The following is a 13550-nucleotide window of genomic DNA, read 5'->3' on the forward strand; positions in this document are numbered from 1 at the left end:
GAAAATATCTTGGTCAACATTAAGGTCTATGTTTATATCAGGGTCCTCTCGCCGTCCAGACCAAAGCTTTTTCTTTATTTCACGAGCAAGTTGGCCATGGGACGATTCTTTTCTATCCTCTAGAGAGTTTTCCGAGGGAATGAACAGCTTTTCGCTGTGAACAAACGGAAAGTATCCAGATCCTCTATCGGCCCTGAAGGGCGTCCATTCATCGAAGCATGTGCTATAGCTAACGTAATGAATTTTCAACCTCTCTTGTTGATTTTGTCAACCTCCCTGTTCTCAATATCATACAGTTTTGTATCTCTCTATCGTGGATTCGCCTTTCTAACGGGGGTGTATGTTAAGTATTTATTGCAAAATCGCTTTGCTTTTTTTATTTCCCTCTTTGACCTGGGAGTTACTACATCACGGGCGACGAGCGGGGATAGAAAAAACGACCCAAATACGAGTGGTCAGCGGTGAAACAACTTTCATACTTCATATATAGACAGATCATTTGTAGTATCAGGAAACAATCGTTTTGTAAAGCCGAAGTGTAAACAGTTTACTTCGCTAAATAAAATGTTAAGCAATTCAAAAGTGTTGATTGTACATATATCTTTTACTGCTTTATTAAACAATGAAGGCATCGGTGGCATCCGAAAGGTACCAGGAAGAATTAAATGTACGTTTTGTAGTTGCAGAAAACAATCATGTTGTAAAGCCGAAATGTTACTAAGTTACACTTCGCTACTTAAAAAGTTGAGCAATTTTCCTCAAGCTTTAACTGGAACAATACTTCTTATGCTCTATTGACCAACGGAGGTATCGGGAAAGGCATTGCTGACACCGGGAAAGGCATCAAGAAGAATGATATTCACGTTATGTAACTTGCTGTGTGACGAAAAAAACCTATCGTGACTTAAAGATTTAGATATATGAAAATTCACATATTTGCACTGCGGTGGAAAGATGAAATTAGAAGATCCTCGCAGCTAAGAACACTACTGAAACTAGTAGTTGTAAGTAGGACCTGAAAAAAATTTCAGGCCCGTACGGGATTTGAACCCATGACCTCTGCGTTACCGGTGCAGCGCTCTACCAATTGAGCTAACAAGCCAACTGGGAGCTGGTCAATGAAAGTTCAAAGCATTGATCACAGTTGGCTTCCTTTTCACTTGAATTTTGTATCTACAGCTTAAGATGAGAAATTTAAAATTTCTATCAGCTGACGTTCTTTTACTGCAAATTATATCTATTCAATCGCCCCCAATTCACGTGGAAAAAAGGCAAGTAGGAAAACACTGAGCTTCGAGAAACAGCCATGTTAAGGCTAATGTATTTACCATTCCTTAAATATTTACAATCAAGACCACTCGTTTAGGAGACCGAGATCAAAAGATCCACACGTGCAAATAATGCTGTTTTCCGTTCGAAATATTTTTCTTCCTATTCAATTGAACAACTGACTTAGCGTTTAAGCCGAGAAAAAAATCACAATTATTGAAAAGGTCATAGACAGGCCTACACAGACTCTCCTGTGTGGTTTTACGTTTGCGACGCAAAAGCCTTTAATTAAAGCTTCGCTCTGACGATGATGGGTAACCACGTGCTTCAAGTCGTGTATTGAAGTTACACATGGCCTCCTGGAAATTTCTTTCCGAGGAGTTTGTTCTTAGAAGTCTGATAGCTTCTCCTTTAATAAAGCCTTTCTTAACACTTGGCGGGTGGCAAGATGAATAGTGTGTATATTGAAAGGTCTCGGTCGGTTTGTAGACTGATTTTTCAGAGATGACACTGTTGTACTTTTCAACATGTTTATTATCACTCTGAAAGCGTGTACATATAAGATCTTTCAGCTCTGAAAAAAAAAGCCTAATTGGAAAAACGTTATCTGAGGTCTCGTTTGCCGCAAGGCAGTCGACACTTAAAAAACAAACCAAAAAAACTACAGGCAAAATATTGCCTTTTGTGACAGCATACCACCCAGGGGTTAAAAAATTTAAAACAAATACTGATGGAAGAATGGAACCTCATCCAAAATCAGCCACTGCTGAAAACAATTTACAAAACGCCTCCGATTATATCATACAAAAGAGGTAAATCGCTCAAAGACATACTCGTTAGAGCGAAGCTTTAATTAAAGGCTTTTGCATCGCAAACGTAAAACCACACAGGGGAGTCTGTGTAGGCCTGTCTATGACCTTTTCAATAAACATTTCGGCTTTACAACACGATTGTCTCTGGAACAACAAATTATATGTCTCTATATGAACTATAAAAGCTGTTTCACCGCTGACCGCTCATATTTGGGTCGTTTTTTCTATCCCCGCTCGTCGCCCGTGATGTAGTAACTCCCCTTTGACCTATCCGCCATTTTGAAAATTCGCATCGTAGAGCATGCGCATTACGTAGGGTTAGTGGTCGCGTACACCTGGAAACCGAGAAAAAGAAATGTTCGTCGCGCTGGGGAAAGAGTTTGATATGTATTAGCTACCACGCGGTACATTGCCATCATTGCTGCTCTGCAATTCGGCCTGACTTTTTTCCAGACCTAGGGAACCATTACCTTAGCCAGTATACATGTGAGGTGGAAGAAGCCAATGAAGGAAAAGTTGAACGGAACTCTTGAATCATTGGTAAGCGTCTTAGACGAAGTACCTTCCATCCTATCCAATAAGCAGGGAATCTGCCTCTTCAATCTGCTGACTGAGAAACAGTTTGAGTTATTGTGCGATGCAATTAACCTAGATAAAGGGTGCACCTGGCACTGGAAAGACTTTTATGGCTGTCAACTTCACGAGGGAACTCCGTCGCCGTGACCCTAGCCCAGAAATTGAGGAAATATTGTATGCATGTGAGAATAGAGGACTCACGCACCATATACGGTAATACGAAAAAAAAACTATATGCATATCTCTAGTTTACAAATGTACTGGTTTGTCATCATTCCTAACCTGTCATTCTCTTTGCATTGCTTGTTGCGTTTTTAAGGTGCCAATACCAGTAGTTGTTTATAACTATTGGCGGGTTTTAGAGTTGCCCTCACCCGTTCCTCACGTTGTAACCCAGTAACTACTGGACTTGTAATGACGTTGTAACCAGTAAATTAATGCATTGTAATCGGGATAGACCTATTGACAAATCTAGACCTGGGGGAGGGGTGAATGAGTAACTAAATTGCCCATAAGAGACGCCATATTGGATTTTGATGGGAATGTTTTTAGGGCCGGGTAAGAGGAAAGGATTTTCCTCCTTTAAAGTGGTAGACAGATCAAATAAAACCCGGAAATCCACCGTCCAACTTCCTTCTACTCTGCCTCTGGAAAAAGAGCAACATCGTAGTGTGGAAGATGTGGAACAAGGTGAAGAAGAGGAAGATCCGTGCGCTTTGTGTGATGGTGACCCGCCAGATTCCGACGATGATGTGGTGCCCACTTCCTCCACCAGCTCCTACAAAATGCGCAAGGAAAGGCTCCACAAAAACTGGGAATCCTTGCGATCCACATTGCTGAAGTTCTCTGTTGAAATGGAAGGTTTCGTGCCCCATCAATGTAATTGTGGTAAAACGGTGGAAAGTCGATGCAGGGATTGTAGCTTTACGGCATACTTCTGCCTTGATTGCTGTAATCACCTGCATCAGACCAAACATCATTTTCATCACCCAGAAATAATACAGGTATGCATGACCTTTATAATTATCAATTTTGTTTTTTGCCCAGAAGAGTAACCCGGGTTTAAGAAATTTATTAAGCTTGTCTTTTTTTTATACTGAACTTTTCAGGACGGTGTTTGGAAATTGCACACTGTTCCTGACAGGACATTGAGTAATCCCTATCATTCTTGCTAATTTTCCTACACAAGGGAAATAACGGTTATAGATGAAAGAGGTAAAGCTATCCCTAAAGACCAAACCATGATTGTTGTTCATGTTAATGTAGTCCTGGTATTCACTTTTTGCAGTTATTTAATATATTGTAAACATTTATATTGTTTTGGTGAGCTTAATTCTAAGGTTATTAAAATATCGGTATAAAGTCAGCAATGTTCTTCCTTGTTGAATATTTTTTTCTGAAGGTGGTCAGCATCTATTGAAGATTCTCTGTTGCACTTGTTTTAGTGTGGCAGAGAGTTTTCTGTTTCAAGGTTTGTGGCCTGCTACGCCAGTGGAACCAACCTTGGCATTCACCACAAGTCTGATGGAATTTACCCTGGCACTTGTGATGGAATGCCAAGTTTCCATTTTTGATCTTGTGAAGGCCTCAGACTTCTACTCCCACCCTCTCATAAAGGTTCGTTATAGGTTTAGCTGTAAACGACTCCATCATGTGATAGTTATCAGGGTCGGCCAGGGTTTTTGGGTATATGGTATTAAGGGGCTTTTTTAATTCGGGTATATGGTATATTTCAGCTGAAAGATGGGTATACTACTAATTTCGGGTATATAGTAGACTATATAACGCTTTGATTAATTTTAGGTATATTGGGAGAAATCTTGGGTGTTTTGGGGTATTTTGGCAGATCTTTTTCGGGTATACTGGTATACCACTGTCCCCCGCTGGCCGACCCTGAATTATTGAGGGCAAAACCAAATAAACCATCACACAAATAATATAGAAATCATGAGATCATAATATATTATTGCTTTAGTATAAATCTTCATGACCTAGCCAAAACTTTATCATGATCTCCTTCATAGATACTGAAACTAAACAAATGAAAATACAGTTGAAGCTCTCATACATGTACACCCTCGGGACACGTTAAAAGTGTCTGTAACTGGAGCTGGCCACCTTACAAGAACTGTTCTCATAAGCGGCCACCACCAGAGGTGTAGCCTAGATGTCCGCTTATGAGAACTTTCCCAGCTAACAAATATTTGGAAGACAAAAAATACCACCAAATGAAATATTGCAAACTACACAATGTTATGATAATGGTGAGTGTACAGTACTGTATACTGCAGAATAGAATCCAGTTCCTTCTGCAAGTTCTAAAGTTCTAGACTCAAACTGATTACTACTCACTATCTATCACAGAATAGATAGTGGGTAGGGCAGCCAATCAGAGAATAGCATTCGTGATAGATTTACAATAGAACAGATGTAGCAAATTGTTATATTTGTTATTTATTGTTTTAATTGCAGAAAAGGAAGATATATGACCAATTTATTGACAGCTTTGAGGAATTCAGGTGGCTTAACAATTAATGTTTGTGAATTTAGAACTTCCAGCAAACAGTTATCTTGCAACATCCCAGTGTTATGTGTATAAGACCTTTAGAAGTGTTTTAATGAGTAACTTAGATTGTAGTTAAATGTTTTGGATCAACTTTATCCTTAGTTTAAATTTTATTATCCTTTGTTTCTATGTATGGTAATTTATGGTGATATATGCAGATAACCAGTTTAAAACAAAGAGAACTGAATGAAGTGTTATAAATTTGACACAAAGCATCAACTGATACCTCGGTAGATGGTAATGAAGACCATAGAAATTTGGTCAAGTTAAAAGTTAGAAATACCTTGTGATCAACACAGTTTAGGTTGTAAAACCATGCAAAGTCTCTTGAGGTAAGCTCCCGTATTCAGTGCATTTGGTGACACCCGGTGTACTTCAATTTTTTTTTTTAGAATCTAATTCCTTCTGCAAGTTCTAAACTTCCAGACTCAAACTGATTTGCAGAGTTTTTATTTAAGTGGTTATGTTAAAAAATTATTTAATACAGAGATAATTCTTGTTACTTTGTTGTGTGAAAAGGAATAAAAACAACCAATATCCCTTTTGGATACCCGCTCGTCTTTGAAATGGCCAATTTCTCGAACTTCTCGATTTCTCAAACCAAGTTTCCTCAAGGGACTGAAAAACGGGGTGAATTTTGTAAATTTAACATAATAGGCGCTATATCCTATACCCGGCATATCAGCTCTTCACCCCGATTTTACTGTATTTCAAAGGGAAACTAAAAAATGGGGTGAATTTTGTAAATTTAACATATTAAGCGCTTTGTCCTATACCCGGCATATCAACTCTTCACCCCGATTTTACTGTATTTGAAAGGGAAACTAAGAAATGGGGTGAATTTTGTAAATTTAACATATTAAGCACTTTATCCTATACCCGGCATATCAACTCTTCACCCCGATTTTACCGTATTTCAAAGAGAAACTAAAAAATGGGGTGAATTTGTGAATTTAACATACTAAGCGCTATATCCTATACCCGGAATATCAACTCTTCACCCCGCTTTTACTGTATTTCAAAGGAGAAACTAAAAAATGGGGTGAATTTTGTGAATTTAATATACTAAGCGCTATGTCCAATACCCGGAATATCAACTCTTCACCCCGATTTTACTGTATTTCAAAGAGAAACCAAAAAATGGGGTGAATTTTGTGAATTTAACATACTAAGCGCTATATCCTATACCCGGAATATCAACTCTTCACCCCGCTTTTACTGTATTTCAAAAAGAAACCAAAAAATGGGGTGAATTTTGTAAATTTAACATACTAAGCGCTATGTCCTATACCCGGCATATCAACTCTTCACCCCGATTTTACTGTATTTCAAAAAGAAACTAAAAAATGGGGTGAATTTTGTAAATTTAACATACTAAGCGCTTTGTCCTATACCCGGAATATCAACTCTTCACCCCGCTTTTACTGTATTTCAAAGGAGAAACTAAAAAATGGGGTGAATTTTGTGAATTTAACATACTAAGCGCTATGTCCTATACCCGGAATATCAACTCTTCACACCGATTTTACTGTATTTCAAAGAGAAACTAAAAAATGGGATGAATTTTGTGAATTTAACATACTAAGCGCTATGTCCTATACCCGGCATACCAACTCTCCACCCCGATTTTACTGTATTTCAAAAAGAAACTAAAAAATGGGGTGAATTTTGTAAATTTAACATACTAAGCGCTATGTTCTATACCTGGCTAACCAACTATTCACCTCGATTTTACTGTATTTCAAAAAGAAACTAAAAAATGGGGTGGATTTTGTGAATTTAACATACTAAGCGCTATGTCCTATACCTGGCTAACCAACTATTCACCTCGATTTTACTGTATTTCAAAAAGATACTAAAAAATGGGGTGAATTTTGTGAATTTAACACACTAAGCGCTATATCGTATACCCGGCATATCAACTCTTCGCCCCGATTTTACTCTATTTCAAAAAGAGGCTGAAAAATGGGGTAGACACAAAAACAGACTGAAAAATGGGGTGAATTTAGTGAATTCAAGGGCTTTCCAGCACTGTCTGCAATTTTCAAGGACTTTTAAGGTCGTGAATTTTTTTTATGACACTCAAGGATTTTCAAGGACTTTCAAGGTGAGTGCGAACCCTGTCACTATTGTATAGAGACGCATGGGGGCGTGGTGGACAAATTGTCACGGTATGCGCTGGACCAAAAAATATACCTTATGCCGGGTTAGCATGCACTGGGCCCAAAAAATTGCTCTTGTAAGGGCACTGCGTTATGTTCTTGGGCAAGACACTTAACCTTTACTATGCCTCTCTTCAGTCGGGTGATGATACATGGGAACCGGTGTATTAACTGCTGGGGGAGGGGGAGGGGGTGACCCTGAAATGGACTAGCATCCAGGGGAGAGTCGAAAACACTGGTCGTACTGTTAAGTATCTTCTGAAGACGTAGCATTGGAACATACATTGTCTTATGTACATCATACGCTAAAACGCATCAATAAGTTCATTTTAATATATCTCGGCTATCCTATTTATTGATATGTACAGTGATTTATTAGAGTGTGTAGTAGCAAGTGACAGTGGAGGATCCTTCGTTCCTATCCTAATCATGATTTTGTATTTAAAATAGAATATAAGTCAGCAAGATGTAACAGATTAGTATCGACTAAGAGAACACAGAATCATGAGAAAAGGAAACGATAAACAGACTTATGAATTACAACTTTGGTTATCTCATTCCATGCAAACTGCATTTTTTCTTTACAATAGGGAATTTACGCAACCACAACAGCGTTGGCAAGGAGAACATCGCTTAAGAGAAGGGGAGGAAGAACACTTCAGGGCAAAGACCTGCACATGTGTTTTGCAATCTGCTAAACTGTACAAAGAAACAACACGAATAACCTCAAATAAAGCTTTATGTCTTTGTCAGCACCATTCTATGAATGTAAATAGTTTCAAGAGTCTCAATGAAATTTCCAGAAGGAAAGGTTAGCCTCCCACATTGCATTTTCGTTGTCGTCCTCTGTGTGGTTGCGTAACTTTACAGTGAACCGTTACATACACCTTATTGGATGGTTTAACATATAATACGCGCGGGTATTTTGCGAGTTGCGTAGCAAAACGAGCTAAATGTCCGGACGTATTACATGTTAAACCATCCAATAAGGGATTTATTATTTCATTATTGCGCCATTTTCTAGCATTTTGGCACCTAGTTTTTGAATTACAACCTCCATCGCCTGAGAATCTTATCGATCTTATGAAGCGTGCGCGAATGACGAAAACAACACAAACAAAAAGAATTAAATGTCCTCGCAAGTTTCCTTCTGTTGAGTTAAAAAAATGCGTTCCCGTCGAAAGGTCGTCGCTTAAAAGTCAAGCGTAAAGGACGTAAACAAGTCAATTTTGCTCCCTTTTGTCCAACCATTTTGTTGCTCTACGCTTTCCGTCCGTATTTGCTCTGTTCTAAAACAGTCAAACCGGGGCATTACAGGCTCATGATTTGCGCGTTCTCATGTCCAAATATGGTAAAATGGCGCAATAGTGGAATCATAATGTTTTCACTTTCTACTTCGTAGCTGTCTATCCCTGGACATTATTGTCCCGGGAGAGACAAACTTGTCGGGATGAAGGGCATCCTTTAAACCCTGCGTCTCCGAAAGGTTTTGTTTCGGCCGGGCAGTTTGCAGAGCTTCTCGTCGCGGTTGGATGTAAGCAGTCGGCCAGGCGACAAAACTCCCTTCTTCTACTTCCCCAGAATGGGTGGGATATTCTTGCCATGGCTCCACTTTTCCCTTTGACAAGATATCCTGTATCATCACTGCGGCCCATCCGGTTTTCAGTGCCAGGTCGTGTACCATGGCTTGAGCAGTTACAACACCCCGACAAACGAGTTTGTTGGAGTTGTCAAACAGCTCAACTTCATTACCTAAACCAGACAAAGAAGTATAAATTGAATTGACTGAATTGCTCAAATAAAATGCTAAGTATAGTGACTAAAAGACAGCAGTTTCCTATTGGTGTCACTATGATTGTCCAGTCAGATTAAAAGCCGGAAAAATCAAGTTCAAAAATATAAATATATAATTAAAAACAAACACACAGGAACACTGTGAAAATCTGTAATGCCGGAGGATTACGGACCGCTAATTAACCAATCAGAGCACGTGTACTATCGCAGCCATATAATAATGTGTTGTATTGTATTGAGGTGATTGTAACCCACAAATTATTGGATTGTAATGAGATGATTGTAACCCACAAATTATTGGATTGTATTGAGGTGATTGTAACCCACAAATTATTGGATTGTAATGAGATGATAATGTAATACAAAAATTAATTTAGATTGTATTGCAATTATCGTAACCTAGGTCCATGGTCCACTGTTGTGGACCCAATCCATGTACCACCTTGTCAGGGACTGTGAAGGTTCATGGACCATATCACTGATGGGCATGATCCCATTGGACTACTCTGGCCTGATAGGCTACTTTGAGCCTGATTTTCTTTTAACACACTGCGATTCCTGCAGTTTATACGTATAAGATGCTTGCATTCAGACTGGATTCCTTATCAGTATTGGCAAGTGTTTCTTAAAGCTAATGTTTTCTACAATGAATCCAAGTGAACAGCACTTTGTCTTTTGCATCCCAAAAGCTATATTATAACTATACTCTTTCCATCTTATCGTACTTGCCATGGAATCATTATTGTTTGAAAAGTAATAAGTGAAAAACTTTAGGAAATACTAAGACTTCAATTGCCAGCAAAATCCTTAAAATACATAAGGTATAGAAGGAAGCATATATAATGGTTGGATTGCAATGAGATGACTGTAACCCACAAACCATTGAATTGTACTGAGATGATCCACAAATTATTGGATTGTAATAAAATGATTGTAATCCACAAATTATTGAATTGTAATGAGATGATTGTAATCCAAAAATTATTTACGTAATAACCATGTGCACCATGCGCAATGGCTTTACTGTAAAATTCCAGACTGAGGGATGAAATGTTTGCTTTATGGACTGAGCCTCTGGGTACGGTCCATAAAGCAAAAATTCAGCCCGAAGTCTGTTAAGTTATTTATTATATGCCTTCACATAGGCAAAGCAAGCGGAATAGAGAGAACATCTACATTGCCTATCATTTACGTCACAATTTCATCAGGGTAATAAACTTATGAAGAAAATCTTCTTCAGAACTCATATTTAAAGAAGAGATACATGTTTTGTTCAATGTTCAATTTTGTCTTTTTTCAACGAAGTTTATTTCAGGGAAAGTCACTAAGTTCACTAGGTTTTGTGGGGGGAAAAATCTGTAATGCCCATAAGCAATTACCGGGGGATTCTGGACCCCTAATTAACCAATCAGAGTGCACGTACTATCGCAGCCATATAATAATGGATTGTAATGAGATGATTGTAACCCACAAATTATTGCATTGTAAGGAAATAATTGTAATCCACACATTTTTGGATTGTTATGAGATAATAGCATTCACAAATGATTGAATTTAAATTAGATAATTGTAATCCACAAATTATTGGATGGTGATGAGATGATTGTAACCCATAAATTATTGGATTGTAATGCAAATATTGTAATCCACAAATAGTTGGATTGTAATGAGATGAATGTAATCCACATTTTGGTTTTGTCCTCGGGTACCGATACACAAGAGCCGATACAAAAGACCAAAAAATACATAACAGCTAACCAATGACTCCTAAACAAAGAAAATACAATGGTTATTCCTTCACGCACCGGTACAGCACCGGTGCACGAGGACAACTAGACAGTTCATCAGTTATCTGGAATGCGATGGATCGTTGTGGGACTATATATTAATACACATAAACATGCTAAATGTGACTTTATTTGTAGATTGGAATTTTTATTTTCAGTTCTTTAAATGACAATAATCTTAAATATAAAATAACTGTCATGATATTCATTGTAACTGATGGCGAGATGACTGTTAAGCCGCACATGCATGAATCACTATTGTGAATACTGGTACTTGTAGCCCGCAAATAAATGGCTCCATTAATTTAAATGAGATGCACGATTACTGGTTTATAAAATATTGTGATGGCTTGCTTACCTATCGACCCGTGAATTTTTGAGAGGTAAATAAAGGCTTAGAAATATTTATAACTTATCGATCATATCCGATCATCAAATCATCAGACAAGTGCCTCGAACATTAAACAAAGTAGAATACCTTTTATTATAAGTGATACTCACCTTGAAAATGATCGATAAACCAAATTTACGACCAGAAAGGTGTCGGCTAATTGCACAGATAAAGCGTGTGAGCTTGCAAATAAAGGGAAAATATATCTCTTCTGAATCGATCGATCCGAATTAGCGCGCCAGTGATACGTAGATTACACACGACATTTTAGCTACTCATTCACCCCTCCCCCAGGTCTAGATTTGTCAATAGGTCTATCCCGATTACAATGCATTAATTTACTGGTTACAACGTCATTACAAGTCCAGTAGTTACTGGGTTACAACGTGAGGAACGGGTGGTTAACGCTAAAGGCAAAAGACGGGGGTATTTGTTTATTATGTTTTTAAAGGGTTTTGGGAAGATTGTGTTCCGTGCATTATAGTTAAAGTTCACGTCAATGTTGGCAGGAACATTCCCTGAAACCGCAGTGTTACTCCTTCATAAACAATTTAAAAGTCAATGACAGCAATGATAATTGGGGTGGTATTGATGACATGATGTCAACTTTAAAACCACACAGGACGATCAGAGTTCTTTTAGGTTTTTTTCTAGAATAACTACTGATCTGTTGACACAAAATTCAATGTCACATGAACCTAATGGAAAAGTTCAACATAGAATTCTGTGACTCAGTACGTAGAGAACTGGAGCGCTAAATTCGAATCCCTGGGGCGGGATTACTTACTCAAGCTCGTGACGAATCAATGTCCTTCCTTGTTTGGAGGCCAAGTGCTAAATTTATCACATTTCCTAATCTATTCCCTGAACTTTTTAGGAAATGCAGACATACACAAAATCAACATCTAGTCATAGATAAAACGTGTAAAAACCCTGATAAGTGGTTTAACAGTAACTGAAAGCAGAGGTGATATCGACGGTGATTATTAAAATTATAGTTCTCCTTTACCAAATGATAGTTTTTTTAATGCTATAATTCGTTATGACTATTATCATTTGGAATGCTCACATGAGGGCAATCAGTTCAAAAAAGGTCCTAATATTGTGAATTTTAGCTGGAATCTTGGTTCGTGCAATACCATTTCTCGCGCAGTTTTCCTTAGAGCGAACATCATGCAAGGAAGTCTAACTCTGAAGGGAAGCACGTTGTAATGGATGGACTGGAGAATTTAAAAGAGGAAGACCAGCAATCCTGCCTTCAGCTGACTGGAGAAGTCTTATTAGCCGCAATTCGAAACGCGGATGATAAACAGATAAATCACCATTATCACACTTTATGCCAGATGAAGGGGAATGGATGTTTCTGAAAGTCTTAACAAAGGTTATTGGAAACTGTCAGTGTTTAATGGAATATGCATCAAGACACCACGAAAATGGCTCAATTCCCTTTGAAATGGGTCACGATTTTAAAGGTAAAGACGTTAAGAAGATACGTTAAGAAGATACGTTAAGGATTACCTGTATACAACCAGATTAAGTTAAGTGTAAACTCCACGGTAAAGAAAGTGTTTTGTCTAACTTTGTCTTATATCCTTTGCATGGAGAGTAATGAGAGTTAGATGTGTTCCGTTAAAACCGTGCATATTTTCCTAGTGTCCACAAGAAAAATTACGTAGTGTATGCACTCTAAAAAAGTCAGATTTTTAGTAGTAAATATTCGTCAACATTTTTATTTTAGCTGTAACATCTGGATATAGTTGAATTTTTAATTCTGTAATGCGCAATTGAAAAATTTATATTGATAATTGCGCAATATAGGTCAACAAATTAGTATTAAATATAGTTTTAGATGGATAAAAATACATATGCAAACTTGCCTAGTATGACTGATTATGTTTTCCTGGGTCTTTGCCATGGTGGGGCTCATGAGTTTGATTAGTATCATGATATTTAGCAATTGAATACGCGCTAAATCATTTCAGGTGTTACAATTTTTGTTTCCTGTGTAGCTCAAATGTGGACCCACAAAGGAGAAATATTTCGAACCAAAAGTAACGTTTTAGAACTCCCAGATCAGTTTTGTGACTCTTTAAATGGGTCTCTAGTGTAAATATATTTTACACATATAAACCGATAACATATGACAGAATTACACAGTGTTAAAGAAATTTCTACTAGCATAGACAAAGTCCT

At 37.8% G+C, this 13550-nt stretch overlaps 1 protein-coding gene and 1 long non-coding RNA gene across 6 annotated transcripts; one reads left to right on the forward strand and one right to left on the reverse strand.

Annotated features, from left to right (window-relative positions):
- Nucleotides 1-3044: 3044 nt before the first annotated feature.
- LOC149047310 (uncharacterized) lies at nt 3045-5748 on the forward strand. Of its 5 annotated transcripts, none has more exons than XM_089202460.1 (3): nt 3050-3661; nt 3767-3872; nt 5130-5745. In XM_089202460.1, the coding sequence occupies exons 1-2, from the start codon at nt 3194-3196 to the stop codon at nt 3830-3832; spliced, it is 534 nt and encodes a 177-aa protein (XP_089058586.1). In that variant the 5' UTR covers nt 3050-3193; the 3' UTR covers nt 3833-3872; nt 5130-5745. The 5 variants fall into 5 exon arrangements, with proteins under 5 accessions (XP_089058587.1, XP_089058588.1, XP_089058586.1 ...); XM_089202459.1 differs by lacking the exon at nt 5130-5745 and adding an exon at nt 4060-4274; XM_089202461.1 differs by lacking the exon at nt 3767-3872 and having other exon boundaries at nt 3045-3661; nt 5130-5748.
- Nucleotides 5749-7700: 1952 nt separating this feature from the next.
- On the reverse strand, nt 7701-11756 carry LOC149047311 (uncharacterized). Its single transcript, XR_016185467.1, has 2 exons — nt 11468-11756; nt 7701-9137 (listed from the first exon to the last, which is right to left on the reverse strand). It is a non-coding gene; the product is annotated as an uncharacterized LOC149047311 (long non-coding RNA).
- Nucleotides 11757-13550: the final 1794 nt, after the last annotated feature.

The sequence above is a fragment of the Pocillopora damicornis genome, chromosome 4 (genome assembly GCF_964200805.1).
Source record: "Pocillopora damicornis chromosome 4, jaPocDami1.2, whole genome shotgun sequence".
Lineage (NCBI taxonomy): Eukaryota > Metazoa > Cnidaria > Anthozoa > Scleractinia > Pocilloporidae > Pocillopora > Pocillopora damicornis.